Source organism: Hesperophylax consimilis, chromosome 5, assembly GCF_061612785.1.
Source record: "Hesperophylax consimilis isolate HC1 chromosome 5, BYU_Hcon_1.0, whole genome shotgun sequence".
Taxonomy (NCBI): domain Eukaryota; kingdom Metazoa; phylum Arthropoda; class Insecta; order Trichoptera; family Limnephilidae; genus Hesperophylax; species Hesperophylax consimilis.
In genome coordinates, this window is record NC_142840.1 from 1,003,051 (window position 1) to 1,019,064 (window position 16,014).

The 16,014-nt window shown below is 35.6% G+C and overlaps 2 protein-coding genes and 1 long non-coding RNA gene across 4 annotated transcripts in view; 1 reads left to right on the forward strand and 2 right to left on the reverse strand.

Moving 5' to 3' along the window:
• The window catches only part of Drp1 (dynamin related protein 1), a 35,887-nt gene extending 20,640 nt beyond the window's left edge, over positions 1-15,247 (forward strand). The window contains exons 8-13 of one of the 2 annotated variants that reach the window (XM_089631520.1): positions 5,285-5,430; positions 6,735-6,878; positions 7,926-8,066; positions 9,359-9,593; positions 11,181-11,392; positions 12,121-15,247. In XM_089631520.1, coding sequence (XP_089487646.1) covers positions 5,285-5,430; positions 6,735-6,878; positions 7,926-8,066; positions 9,359-9,593; positions 11,181-11,392; positions 12,121-12,177 — 935 coding nt within the window. In that variant the 3' untranslated portion in view covers positions 12,178-15,247. Of the gene's footprint in view, positions 1-5,284; positions 5,431-6,734; positions 6,879-7,925; positions 8,067-9,292; positions 9,594-11,180; positions 11,393-12,120 lie in introns of both variants that reach the window. The other variant, XM_089631519.1, reaches the window with a different exon arrangement.
• Positions 2,994-4,361, reverse strand: LOC149423401 (uncharacterized). The gene is made up of 3 exons (XR_016302200.1): positions 4,286-4,361; positions 3,787-3,966; positions 2,994-3,639 (listed from the first exon to the last, which is right to left on the reverse strand). It is a non-coding gene; the product is annotated as an uncharacterized LOC149423401 (long non-coding RNA).
• A 31-nt stretch (positions 15,248-15,278) lies between the features above and the next one.
• Positions 15,279-16,014, reverse strand: part of Ten-m (teneurin transmembrane protein Ten-m) — a 540,838-nt gene continuing 540,102 nt past the window's right edge. The window contains exon 22 of the mRNA XM_089631518.1: positions 15,279-15,997. Within this exon, the coding sequence (XP_089487644.1) occupies positions 15,281-15,997 (717 nt within the window). The 3' untranslated portion in view covers positions 15,279-15,280. The remainder of the gene's footprint in view (positions 15,998-16,014) is intronic.

Sequence of the window (16,014 nt, forward strand, 5' to 3'; positions counted from 1 at the left end):
TTTCGGAAAAAATCACGTGTGAGAAAGTCATCACAACGTCAATCCACTCAATTTTCCATAAATTGGGTTGTTTCATCGTCCGTCAAGAGAAAATTCAACGAAATATTCATGAAAATGTGATCAGCCGAAATCGGCCGGTTAACGCGATCCGCCATTTTGAAAAAGATTGACGCATGCGCGAACGTCACAATTGCGGTCTGACATATCGTATGTGCCAATTACTGGTGATAACGACCCTCACTATTTTGGCAAATAACGCAAAGAAAACCCAACGATTAAAATTTATGAAGTTAAAGGTTTTGTGGGAAGAAGTTTAGATACCTTTTCTACATAAAATATTGTCGAAATTCTTTTTTATATCGTTGGTTTCCGTGATTTAAAATGACGAAAAAACTGGTAAAAATATTGAAAAACTACAAGTTTGTTTCTTTTGTCGACCAATATATCACAAATTATGACCAACATAGTAGCCAGGTGGCCTGGAGATACCCATATTTTTAATAGTAGCAGCATCAAAGTAAGGTTGGAATGCGGTGAGTTTGGAGATGAAGTGATTGTTGGAGATGGTGGTTATGGAATAAAGCCATATTTACTAACACCCTTAAGGAATTCCGTTTCTCGAGAACAACATTTATATAAAGAAAGTCAGATCAGGACCAGAAATGTTGTTGAAAGAACTTTTGGAGTTGTTAAAAGATGGCTTCCAGTCCTTTCTTCATAAATTAAAATGCAGGTAGGTACAAGGGATCATTGTAACAAGATCAGCCACCTGTATTCATAGACCCCTTGGATGAGGTTAACGATGTACTGGTGCAAGCACCAATCTTTAACAGGGGAGATGACCACGTTCGTCAAACCCTCATTAACTCATATTTTGCCAGATTGATGGACTAATAAATAGTAAAATACTACCCAGCACAAAAAGCCCTATCTTACCTCTTTCTGTACCATTAAGCCTGTCGTCCCACGTGTCGGTAAGGAATCCACATAAGCCGAGTGCTGTAAAACCCTTCATTGCAAGAGAGGTTCCACAGTAGACCGCCTTATAAACTGTTTTCTTACTTTACTTCTCTGAGCAGAACTCGGTTTATATTGATTCTTTACCAACCCATGGGGCAACACTTTCTGTAACATCTTCCGCCTGGAGACTCGAATACATGTGTACAATCTCTTGGTACATGAGCGAAGATAATAAAAGTCTTTTGAATTTCAAAACAATAATGTCTTTATTCAAAAATAGCTGTACCCCGCCACGTGTTGCTGTGGCTCAGTCTGTTTTACCTGTAACAGGTGTCATCTAAATAATGTAGGTATATAAAAACACACGCATATTTGAATGCAACATTGTGTCTAAATTTCAAAGCAATCAGTGAATAACTTTCAAAGATTTTCAACAAATGACCATTTACATATATTCAGAGATAGATAGTTCACATGTACAAAATAATTAATGTAACGATAAATCTTCTATTTATTTTATACTTTAATGTTTATAAACTTAGTAAATTACTTTGTTTAATAATAGAGAATACATACTATTAGAAATGTTTTGAACAACTATCTCACATATACATATATTATGTAATATGCATTGGATCGTTATTGAATGTGAATAACTTAAGTGTAACTGCATACTCCTACCTAATTTCATAAAATAAATAGAGTACCAAGATGTAGTATATTCTTTTATTTGTATTTTACATAAGTGAGGAACAAAATATATCAAAATAATATAACAAATTAAAATAAAAGAGAAAATAAGTAAGGCACCTACCTACACTGTAGAAATTGAAAAAAAAAAAGATAAATGGACAAATAGAAAAAAAATGAATAAATCGGAAGGTTGCGGGTTCAATTTCCATCAGCAGCATTTATTTTTTCTCAGAGTTTATTTATTTTTAAATATGTATGGGTGTTTCAGACTAATATTTATTGATTATAATAATTTGTTAATATAAATTCAGTTAAAAATAAGAAAATAAAGGTTTAAAATAATATTTATGGTATTTTCCAATTATGTTCTAAATCCTGTATTAACAATTAGTTAATTTTAATTAAGTATTAATCTTAAGTGTACCGTACCATACCGTCTACAGTACCATACTTATCTACCAGGTAACTATGGTACTGTATATTATCTCCATATATAGTTAGTAATAACATAGATCATTCTAGAAATGTATTACATAGTAAATCACATCAAGGTCGCTGTAGCGACTTGATTAGCGATTGTGATTATTTATTTTTTATTAATGCCCTGAAAAGAGTAAAATTATACCAGAATACTCTCTCGGAAGAAAGAATAATTTACAGCAAAAATACATACTTATACAATGGGAAAGAAACATTTAAGAACATAATATAATGGACTAGTTAATTGTGTGCGAATGCATTCATTCATCTTGTTCTAACAATAATTGACAATAATTGAAAAACATTAGAAAGAACACAAAAGATTATACGGCCCATAAAGTAAAGGTCACACAGCATTAAAAATATGCATAATATAAAAACCTGGACATGCCGTGCATAATATTGCATAAAATGCATTTTTTAAAATTTACAGTTTTAAAAGGAAAGAAAAGAAAAATGCAGTCTTACTGGAGTACCCCGTCGTAAGTACACAATGTACATTTGTTAGTATTATCATGTAATATAATGTAGGTAATTGTGAAGCCAGAAAATACTTCATAAGAATTGTGTACATAAAAAAGAGAAAAATTATTAAAATTAATATGAGTACATTAAAGAATTCACCCAGTAGTGAACAGAGGGGAATAAACTGCTTTCATCTCAGTTTAGTTTTAGCATGACTCCGATATTACTCGTTCTTGTCTCAATAATCCAATTTTTTTTTAAACCGGAAATCGGTATGTATAATAATAATAGGGGGCGCTTCTGTCAAAAGGGTTGGATTTGGATGCTTCAACAACATGAGAATACATTAACGAATCAGATTATTATCTTAAATAAAGCAACGATAGTGAAATACAAATATTTTGTACTAAAATCTACTAATAGTTTGTTTGAAAACTTGTATTAAGTCAGTCAACAAATTCGTTTACATTTAAAGGAGATGAAATTGCTCTTAGGATTGAGGTTTCTGGGGCGCTGCTATCAAAACGGTTGGATTTGGATGCATTAACAACATAAGAATACATTAATTAATCAGATTAATTTCTTAAATAAAGCAACGATAATGTAAAATAATTGCTTTACACTACACTCTACTAACATCTTATATAAAATCATTCGACAAATTCGCTTACATTTAAAAGGAGAGGAAATAGGTTTTTAGATCGTTGGTTCTGGGGCGCTGCTGTCAAAGGGGTAGGAGTTGGAAGCTTAAAAAAATGTGAAAATGCATTAATTAACCAGATTATCTTAAATGAAGAACTAATATAAAACTAGGAAACATTGTAGTAGTGGTTAGTAAACTGCAGTCAACACCATAATAAACCTCAGCTGTGGCGCTAACCAAACTCCCACCTTCTTCCACCACCAGCTAGCTCCTGCAGCACCAAAGTGCTGATGTCATCGTCAAACACGCTAGGGAGTCCGTCAATCGAAGTAGCCACTATGCTCCTCATAAAATTTGTGTCCACCGCTAGTCCTCTCCTGAATTTCTCTGCTACCGTCCTTGAAGCATTATTAAAAGTCAATTAATAAACATATATACCTGCATGAATTAAACAAAGCATCAGGGCAACGAATTACTAAATATAACAGTTCATTTAACAGCATTATGGCGTTAAGATTAATACCAATTAAGAAATATATTCCAACCTGCCTTGCCCGACGCTTCATATTTTCAAACCGAGCTCGGAGCTGTTTGACAGAATCCATCGCCATTGAAATCGGATATAAGAGTAAGCCATGTCGCCTCTCGTTGTTTGAAGATGACTGCGTCGGTCTTTTTATTGGTGAGAATATGGCTATACTTCCTCACCAACATTGCATTGTTTCCTGAAAACACATTTCATATTTATAAGTAACAAGATCGTACAAGGAATTGCTGATCTCCTGTAATTGCTGAAACCTGTCTCATTGCACAGAAACACCGGGTAATATTACAAGCGATAATTATATAGAGGTATCGCAAATGTTTTCATTATGATCGTTTATGTTGTTTAGAAGACGAAACTCTACATAATATTATCAAGCTTTACATTGGGATTTAGGAAAACAAAATGCCTCACGTACCTATACGGTTACAAACATGTGTATTATTTATTCATAAAGTTCATATTTATTATGGAAAAAGGGTATAATTTACAATACTTACAGTAAGTTTGGATCCATTTTAAGTTTTCAACATTTGAGACAATAAACAATCACAAAATACAGGCAGTCCAACAACGCGACGGCGCGGCGGGAAAAAGTTTTGACAGATTGATAAAAATACGAGGTGTTGCCAGCGTAAAAATAATTCCTGTCTCGCAAAAAAATTATTCTCTGCAATAATTGCCCGATTCGGCGGGGAACACTGGAACGGATTATTCAAATATAACGGAAGCTTTTTCGGAGTTGAAACAACCCAATTTGTATTTGAATAAAATCGACGTGAAGATTTTTTTACATTTGAATAGAACTCGGGAATCTGAATAATTGTTCAGCTTTTCCGAAACAACTCGCCCTAAGGACGGGTTGTTTCGGAGAATTTGAACAATTCATCAAATTTCAACGTTCATTTTCGGGTTCCGTGAAAGACTTATTCAAGTTCTGTTTTTATATCATTGTAGGCTAGTTGCTTGACAAAACTGAAATAAAAACAGAACTTGAATAAATCTTTCACAGAACTTGAAAATGAACGTTGAAATTTGATGAATTGTTCAGATTCTCCGAAACAACCCGTCCTAAGTAATGACAACTTGAAACTAGTTTAAAAAACTACAGTCCGCCACAGAACAGGAAACCCTAATCAGGAGGACTATGAAAAAAATTGAATTTAACTTTATATCTACATCATGCACAAACTTGGCAATTGAAACTCTACTTTTAATCGCTGACTGTAATCGACTGCAAGTTTGCCGGATATTGAGTCTACATTAGTACCAACTGCTAGAGTTTGAATATTTAATTATTCTTCCAAAATCAATAAATTGCAGTTCCTGTTGATTTAGAAATGATTGTTGGTTAATATGGGTTATGAACATACAAAATGAGTCTCTTGACGTTCCACACATTACTCGCACCCACATAGTAAAACGCTACAATGCATTCCACCATTACACATAACATTAATAATAGAAAATAATAATGATTGTACATGTTAAAATTTAAGGTCTAACAAAGATGGAAATATTGACTGCCATCAGAAACGCCACGGGTCCTCGTCCCGCCTTATTTGTGCCGGAAGTTTCCTTTGAACTCCTCGTCAAAAGGCAAATTAGACGTTTAGAAGATCCCTCTTTGCGATGTGTTGAACTGGTGAGTTATCATTTCTATTTTTACTCTCACATGCAGAATCTATAAATACATACTTACAAGCTTCAATAATTATCCTGGTTTAGACAAAGTTTCGGACAGGGTTACAGTGTCCATCATCGTGGCAGATGGGTAGATTGTGGTGAAGTGTGTGTTCATGTACTCCAATCTTCTTAGGGCCGAAATTTTAATTATAATTCATTAAACTATTATGGTTTTCCGCATTTAGTTTTGGTGTAGCCATTAAATACCGGATACCGAGAACTATTAAGTTAGCCCCTTTATTAATGTGGTTTTTGTGGATTTCATATGCCGTATTCGATTTACGAATTCGTTTTCCGTATTCGGAATTCCGTGAGACTAGCGCAAACGTTCGTTTTTCTTCATTCGGAATGTATAAACGTCAGAACCAGTGTTGCCAACAAGGGCGATATATCGCCATTTAGGCTACTCAGAGCGAGAATGGGCGCCGAAAAAATCTAAAAGGCGACTGGTCGCCAATTAAGCTACTTCAAAAACATCAATTTTAAACATGTCCCTAAATTCTCTAGCCACCCCCCCCCCCATGAAATTTATTTTTCTGGGAACAAATTTTATATTTTCTTGAAATTCTCTAGCCACCCTCCCCATGAATTTTTTTTATTTTCTGGGGACAAATTTTATTTTTTTGAAATTCTCTAGCCACCCCCCCCACGAAATTTTTTTATTTTCACGTAAAAACATCAATTTTAAACATGTCCCACCTAACAGCAAATTCGGCTACTTTACGCTACCTTATGTATGAGAAACGGCGATATTAGGTCAAGATCCGTTGGCAACACTGAATTACGAATGGAAATTTCCGTACGTTTGCGTCGGCACAAACAAACTGTATGCAATAGCTGCGTTCCACATGACGTCATTAGGTTATTTCCATTCGTTTTCTCCGAACGCGCCGGCTGGCATTCGGAACGTGCGTAAGGAATTTGTTCCGTTCGGAACTAAAACGAACGTGTGCGGCAGTTAATGTATTTTCTACTGATTCCGTGCATTCGGATGTCCGAATACGGAAAACGAATTCGGAAATCGAATACGAAAAACGTATGTATGCGGCCAGCCATAACTAGGCGTGCTCGATGCATTTTGGGTCTTCCCAAGACTTCTGGGACAAATCTAAAGTAATGGCTGGTCTCAAGTAAATGCTCTGCAATTGCCGATTTAACAGGATGGCCGAGTTTGCACGCTCAAATGTTCTAAGATCCTTTTGGAAATGGTCCGTTTTCTCTTACCTGCATTCACATGCTCCAATAATGATTGTTTGTGTGCAGGTGCATGAAGAGATGCAGCGTATAGTTCAGCACTGCGGCACCGAGGTGCAGCAAGAGATGCTGAGGTTCCCTCGCCTCCACCAGAAGATTGTGGACGTGGTCACACAGCTCCTGAGGACTAGGCTGCCCACCACCAATACAATGGTAACAAATAACATCTTTCATTTTTAATGTGTAGATCAAAATGACTAATTAATTTTTAGTACTTAACCTGCATAAATACTATTATTCAGGAAAATGGATGAAAAATATTTATTTACTAATTTACGGTGCAATAACGCCATTAACAGTATGTACATATTAATAATAATATTTGGATGATTTGTACAGCACTGTTTTTGTGCAAAATCACTTCACGGGCGCTGTATAAATATGTAATACATTTCTAAAATGATCTATTATCAATTTATGGCTAACAGATTTTATCCACCGGTTCAAAACGTATAAACTGTATACAAAGCATTTGATTAATTAATGTGATGCTAGAATGTACTTATATTATTATTCTTATTTACTTATGTTTTGTACAGGCAGATAATATACAGTACCATACTTACCCGGTAGGTTACTTGAGATTAACACTGTTTATTGTTTTCAACTATCTGAATTTTAAATCCCAGCCGCGGTGGTAATCGACTGATAATTTTAGATTTACTTGGAAATATATTGTATTTTTACAAATTTAGTTTGAATTTAAAGGGTCAGCCGCGAAAATGCTTAGTATTTTTACGGATTTACTTTGGATATATGAATTTAAAGGGTCGGCTGCGAAATTTCGGTTTCTACAAAAAAATTTTCCTATTTGTATGTTTACTTATTATATTTACTTTGAATAACTTGAATGGCCGAACGAGGCTGTAATAGGCTACGAAAATTCGATTCACATGGGAATAAGTCGCATTATAACGAATTTACTCTGAAGTACCTACCTTATTTTGAATGGGCGGCTGAGGAACTCGATTTTTCGGCAATTTAATTATTTTTTTAAACATAAAATTTCGAATTACGTTGGAATTGGTTAATTCTAAATTTGATTATTGATGTCCCATGGATTTCGAATTAACAGTGTTCTACTGTAGCATGTTTCAAGAAAAATATTAATTTTCCCAAGGCCATATTACCAACCTTACAATTAATATTTTTAGTTTATTTTTATTATTAATTTAATTTATTCCTGTTTCGTGATTTCAGGTGGAAAATATAGTGGCAATAGAATTGGCTTACATAAACACAAAGCACCCTGACTTCCACAGAGACGCAGCTCTGGTATCAAGTCTAATGAAGGGGAGTGACCATGGAAGTCCTATGTTCGGAGGCCCTCAACAGTCCAGTGTAATTATACTTTACTCATTTATAATCTATTAGTTTTCATTTATTAAGTTCTGTCACAGTTGGAAAAGGGTTTTCCTTTACTTTTCCGAAACGTTTTATGCATTAAGATGTGATGACATCAGAAAGATGATGGCCCCCAGCAGCGATACATTGATGAAGGCGAATTCCTCCTGAACGGCCACTTTTGGGGAGCGAAGAGGTCTCTCGTGAAGCTGCCTTGGGTTATTTTCAGTCCAGTACTGAAAATTGTGATCTGAAGTGGGCCTCGGCACTACTGAAAAAAGTTGACCTCGGCTGGATCCGGTTCAACATGCAACGAGGTTACAAGAGCGATTTGTGCGGTTTTCATAGTCTACGACTCGGGATGGAATGATAAGTATTGATGCAAAATCCTTCTAGGTCTTAGTGTGGTTTCTTCGAATGTAAGCACATAACTCGCGATTATATTACGGTGAGGGACTGGACAGTATCACAATGCGCAAGATTGAGGAGCAGCCGGAAGGCCCGCTGGGTGGCAACGAAAGAACGACCATTTCCAAGAAAAGTGCAGACGGCAAAGCCCCGGTGTAGTCTGGACCAAATCATGGTAATGACTGAAAACGGTACAACCCCTCGACACAATGAGACTCCTCCCTCCCCCACCACACGATATGTACCGGCCCTTAAAAACTGCACTGTCTGTTTTGTTGCACCCTGTATTATTTATGCCCGAGTTCTACGAATGTCCAATATTTTATTATTCTTGTCTGTTTATCAATTTTACTGTACCAAATCTGATCTATATTCTCAATTTTTTTTATATACCCCCTATCCAAAGTATGATTTGGCTAAAGTTCCAGCATGTTTTTCAAAACTTAATTAACTGCATTTAGATTTTATGGAAAATAGGAATAAAATGTGTATTGTGCATCAGCCATTCAATTAATTCCTTTCATTAAATATTATTTCTTCTGTGTCAAAATCCCGAAAAGAGAAAATAACTTCCTATTCTTTTTTAAATTCTCCAATCTTCTTTTCTTGGTTTTCATAAGCGTTTTGGTTTCCAGCTGGTGGTATAAATATGTAAGCCTCAAACAAGCGACTTGCTCAGCATTTTCTCTACGTAATAAAAGTGACAAAATAAATGTTTTATGCCTCTGTACAGTATTATGTATTAGCAATTGTGCATGCCAAGTGACTGATTTTGCATGAGTCCTAATATCTTCCCGGTGTTTGTTCCCCCCAAGTACGGAGCGTTTGGCCAGAATATCCAGCCTAATTCCAACTCGAAGGGCATGTTTGGCACTCCACAGAACCAGCAGCCCAACTCGGGGTCGAAGGGTGCTTACGGCACTCCCACGCACCAGACGCCCAATCAGACACCCAATGGAAACGTGAAGGGGCCCGTGAATGATGTCATGTCCAACGGCATGGGCAACCCCAACAAGATGCTGAGCCCCATCAAACCTGTCAATCTGCTGCCCGAGGAGATGGCGCTCAATTCCAGGAAACTGTCGGATCGGGAGGAACACGACTGCGACGTTATCGGTGAGTTTGCCTTTTTATGCTTTATTGCAAATTAGGGTTGAGAGCCATCATAAAATGTTGTCAAAAATTATACAGTAAAACCCCGTTCGAAAATTCGAAACTTTTTCATAATTTTTTTTTAAAATTCGAATTTGTTAATTTGTAATTCTAAATTTATTTTTGTCCGCGCTTAAAATTTGTCAAAAAAATTCAACTTATGCGAAAATAAATCATAAAATATCGTACATCTGTATCTGAAAGACAGCCGTGGCGGTAAAACGTCGAAAAATATGATTTTTACATGGTTATACATCCTCCTAATTAGTATTATTATTTTGTAAATCTGAATCGATTTACACTGGAATGTCGTATTTTTTCAAATTTATTTTGAATATCCGAGTTTGAATGACCGAGAAAATTCGTTTTACGCTGTATATGTTGTATTTTTACGAATTTACACCAAATAATGAATTTAAAGGGTCGGTGAGTGATGGAAATTGTCGGCGAACTATTGATTTACGCTTAAATATATTGTATTTTTATGATTTTCTTAATTTTATGAAATTTCAAGTTATGCTGAAATACATCATATTTTTATGATTTTACTTTGTATATATAAGTTTAAAAGGTCGACTGTGACGGAAATCGACCGCGAAATCTCGATTTACGCAGATATGTATCGTATTTTTACAAATTTATGTCAAATATTCGTATTTAATGTGCCGGCTGAGAAAATTTGATTTACACGGAAATGTGTGGTATTTTTACGAATTTACCTTGAATAACTGAACTAGGATCGATCGCGGCGGTAATCGGCTGCGAAAATTCGACTTACACGGGAATAATTCGTATTATTACGAATTTACTCCAATGATACTACCCGAATTTGTAGGGGCTGCCGAGGAACCTGATTTTCGGCGTCTTTTTTTTTTTATGCATAAAATTTCGAATTACGTGGGAATTTGTTAATTCGAACATTGATTTTTGATGTCCCGTGGATTTTGAATTAACGAGGTTCTACTGTATGTATTGTATTTATGTACTAGATTTGTGTATCAAAGAAAACTAACACTACTCTCCAATGTAGTGCATTAGGTACAAAGCTGAATTTGTCTAGAATCTGTTTTAAGCGACATTTATACTTATTTTTTATTTATTTTATTGATTTATTGTGAAAAACAGTATATTCCATTTACATTTCACAAATAACAGTTTAATTATTTTATATTCCCCCATGAAAGAAGCATCACACAGATTGCTGGGCTATTTGGTATAAATTGTAATGAAAAATTTTATTATTGTATAAAGTGTAACAAAAATGTGCAATAAAAAACCAACATACATTATAATTTAAGGAGAATTCAGCCTTGAAATAAAATTGTTGTGCACTCCAATGTAATTTTTTGTTGCAACTGGTAACAGAATTGTCTGGATTAATACATAAAACCAGATTACGAGTACATACATGTCACAATTTTGCACATGTATTACATACATGGATATTCCAAGATCTCGTGCACTTTTAGCAATTTAAATAATAGAGTTTTATTACTATTAATAATTAAAATCAACAACAAGATTTTGATTGTATCACATTTTATATTCCAGAGCGTCTTATAAAATCCTACTTCTACATAGTCCGCAAATCTATTCAGGACTCTGTCCCTAAGGCTGTGATGCACTTCCTGGTGAACTACGTCAAGGACAATCTACAGTCGGAGCTGGTGACGCATCTCTACAAGTCGGAGCAGGTGGAGACGCTGCTGAATGAATCGGAGCACATTGCGCACCGGCGCAGGGAGGTTGCTGACATGCTCAAGGTATGTTCGTACTTGCCTTCCAACCCTTCAACATTTTTTCATGCAATCCACCAATGTTTGTTTGGGTTTTAGACTGTTAATGAGATTTTCAACATTGATTAAAAAAATGCATATAATAATAATAAGTGTTTTATTATCTTTTTGTAACAAATATATATAATGATAGCTTCACTGCGATATCCCTTGCTCAGGATTTCTTTTACATATGGTTAAAATTTATTAGTATGGAAATTATAAAGTAATTATAAATATGGTATCTTTTTGTTCAGTTGAGTGATTTCAGTTTCAGTCTGTATTTAGTGTCAGTATATCATCTATTTCTGCTACCTACTATGTTTTGTATCCAGCTTTTTATTTAATATTTACATTAATAAAGTCATATTATAATAGTTGAGAGTGTTTCCATAAATAATCAAACAATTCAGTGTTGCAGTACTTCCGTGCCATTCATTGTATTGTAAGTACCGTGACATCACACGCTTCTCAGCTAGCTGCGAATATTAACATTTTACAATTTTGTATATCTTCATTATTTTACAAAAATTCTAAAAGTTCTGTCTTTTCAGCTTGATATTTGTAAATAATCCCAAATTAATTTCACAATTAAGATGTAAATTCTCACAATACTCCCTAAAAATAAATTCCTCTACTCATCAGTCCCATTATCGCATTAAAGAGAGAGTGCAGTAGAGGCATAAGAGTATATACAATTGTATGAACTTTTGCAGGCGTTGCAGAGGGCTGGGCAGATCATCAGTGAGATCCGCGAGACGCACCTGTGGTGAAGGAACTGAACCTATTCTAGTCTACGACGTTACTCTCATGTTAAGTTACACTCAGGTCATACCTCTTAGATGAATTTTAAACATTTGATCAATTTGCTGGTGATTTTTGATACTCTTATTTGCTTTATTCAAATCTGGATGTATCCAAGGCACAAAAAATGAAGCTTAGATTGTGTTTGTAAGGTTTTCCTTCTTTCATATAATATATGTATTGTCTAGGCTAACGATTATTAGAGACGAAATGTGATTGTGTTTAAACGTAGGAACTTTAACCAAAAATACATTTAGTCGTTTATTATTGGTTAGTTGTCATAATGAATTTTAAATTTTAACGCAACTTTTTAGATAGCATTTCCTCTTTGAGGTACTACTTATTTGTTAAATCTTCATTATATTTTGACGCACTTTTCTTGTTTAACAAAAACTGTGCAAAGATGTTGATTCTTATAAATGATGTAAATATGATTAATTCACTCTTCAGTATTTTTATGACCCCCCCCCCCCCTCCCATTTATCTAGCATTTTATTTTGCTAGGTGTTTATCTATTTTATATATAATATGTACATAATATCAGCTCAGCACGCCCTATATGAAGTTTTCTTTCTATATGTACTAACTAACTTGCAACGCATTAGAGCTCCCCGTCAACAGCTGACAGACAGCCAAATGATATTAGCCGACTGTTATAGGCGACTATTATAGGTTGTGAGACGAACTGAGTGATTTTATTTATTCCTAGAGTGGACTGTTAGCCGTGAGTTTATTCCATTTTACAATGTTTTGTTTTATCTGTGCGTGCAGTGAAGATGTGTATGATTATACTGCCATGTTTTTATTACAGCCCAGTAAAGTTGTTGTGTTTTGTTACTATAAATGTTCTTTGTACCTCTTGTTACAGAATATAATATATACAGTGTACGTATTATTGCTAGTGTTAGTAAGTTTGTACCGATGGCGCAGTCTCCGCTCTGTTTGAAATATGAAATTTTCTCGTTATTAAGATGAATTGTGATGAAATGTATGTTTTTTATTATTTTGGAGTAGCGCTTCAAATGTTTCTTACTTGTTAAGGAGAAATAAAACAAATGAGTATTATAAGTAATTAGTTTATTGTTTTTATTACATATTCCAGTAGAATAATGCCTATATCGTACATACTTCTTCTTCCATCCCGTCATCTCTGGGTTCCACATTCACCCGTAGTCATTGTCTATGGATAGAGCTAGTTAGGTAGCTACTAGGTTACACCTGACGGGGTGATACTGTCCGCCCGAGTCAAGCCCGAGCCCTATCTACACGGGACGAGTCCCCTTCCCCTTGCCCCTCACCATTCCACTCCCGGTCACCATTCGCGCAAAAGGGGCCCTCATATATTATTCATCTTTAAATAATCTTCAACACAAAGATATGTACAAAAGAAGTTATGGTAATTTATACAGTTAAGATTAAGTACCTATGTACAATAAATTTTTTACAACATGAAATGGTATCTAGTCCAATAGTGGAGTTTGTTTGTCCTGAAAAGCCGCTATGCTATCTCTATCTCTCTCTATCCTCTATCTCGGGATAGAGATTCATCATATAAAGCCTCAGAAACAACACAGAAATCACTTAGCTTACATAATGAATAAGACGTAAAAGTTACAAAGTATTGCTTTGTTTAGTCACATTTTCCAAAAATATCACCTTACTGCGGACAGTTTGGCTTCTGTCTCCTCTGTACTGTACTAGTCCATAGTAACCAGTAACAGTTGACATTACATAACATCCTTCTATCCTGTACGAGTGGTACAGGCTTACATACAATACATACATCTAACGTAAGTAATTCAGACACCACATTGGAAATAAAGAGGACAAACACCATAACGTTGTAATCTACTTCTGATCTAGGCTGTCTATTCTATAAGAGTTCATTGCACTTCACATGCGTACTTGACATTAATGTTTATATTTAAATCAAATTTTAACTTATCTTAAATAAAAGCTTCTACAAAAATGTTCTCGAGTACAACTTATTTACAGCATTCACTTTAAAATATTTCACTAAACGTTACATTTGGCTATGTGGTTATCATGAGATTTATAGGAAATTGTGATAAGTTTTCAATAAAACATAGTTTACTTATAATAATACAATGTCAGCAGTCTGTATTCTTAGTAAATGCGGCTAGTTAAAGTATGTCCAGAGAGTCACATATTCTTACTTGGTTTAGCTTACATAGGGTAAATGCAAATATTGGTAGATATATTTTTGAAAACCTAACATGTAAAGCATAATTATTTCTTAACGGGTAACAGGAAAGTCAGCCTACGTGCTGAGTATCAAAAAAGCACTTTACTCTTGTGAGGTTATTAAAAAAAGTACACAAATAAAAGTCCTGTAAATCTAAGATGGATTACAAAATCTAATACAATATAACAGAAGATGAGTATATTGGAGTATTATATAATTACGTATGGAGTATTTAGATTAGTTGACATTGACTAGTTGTGTACAAGCGATGAGTGACAGTTATATTATTACTTCATTGAGAGATACCTGCCTGATATGGGGGACGAGAAAGTAATAAGAAACACCTATACCGCCAATAGTATTACAGTAATATACAGATACAAGTATTAATAATATGGCACTCCCTCGGCCAAACACGCTTGGTATTTATCAGTTGATACCCTGTGATTTAGTTCCTCCACATAAAAATATCTCACAAGTATAAGACGTTGCGAAAATTGTTTCGTGCTCACAATTTTATTTATAGACTTTGTAATAAAACTAATAAAATATTAATTAAAATGTACTAAGAGTTACACATGTGAAAAAAATAGTCACTATTTAAATATATATATATTTCACAGCTTATTTATATATAAATCACTATTAATGGATTTTCAAAGCATCACTCGAGTTTTGTGCACTTGATTAACACATTTAACCATTGGTTAATCCTCTTTTCATTGCTTTATATTTTGTATTTCCTTTACGGCGGGTCATGGTTGTCACCTCAGCGGAACAAACATGTGTTTCTAATCACATTAAATTGATATTTTCATAAGTTAAGCTAGGGAATAATGAGGCGGAGAGACGTGGGGGCCGGGTGATCAAGACCTGCGCCGGTGCGTGCGGCTGCTCTTCCTCCTCTTACGCCGTCCGTCCCTCACGAAGGCCACATTGCCCGGGTCGTCCGCCAGCTGTGGGAACAGCGCGGTGGAGTGGATGTCCTGCGCTGACCAGCCATCCACCACTCCGTGCGCTATCAGCTCTTCCTTCTCCTCCTCTGTCCACTGTGCGCGACCCTCCCACCCGGCCGCCACCAGCGCCTTCTCGTGCTCCCACGCCCTCTCCACGGCTCTCTTGTGAGCGTGCTTTATCAGCCTGCTCCTTTCTTGGCCGGGGTCAACTCCGTACTTCAAGACCACCACCGCTTCTGTACCGTGAAGTCTCACCTCTATTCCCTGTTCTCCTCCTTCATGTTGGGAAACATTGAACATTCCACCTAACCTTCTCAATTCCTCCATGTCGTCCCTGACCTTTAGAGGATTATCCTTTACAAAGTAGAAAACATCCTGGTCGTGAATACTGAAGTGCAGATCCAAGAAGAAGGAGTTGTTGAATACAGATGTAACGACGTCTTGTACTACACTGTTGACTCCTTCCACGATGCTGACCAGAGCGCGGTTATCCAATCTGGAGATCAGTAGTCCCTCTCCAAACACTGCTTTCCTGTAAGCCACTCTGGGGAGAAGGTTGCGCGTCTTGGGCTCCATCTTCAGAAGTGGCACGGGAACGAAGCTCAGGTCCGAGAATTTGTCATTAATCTGGAATAATACAAAAT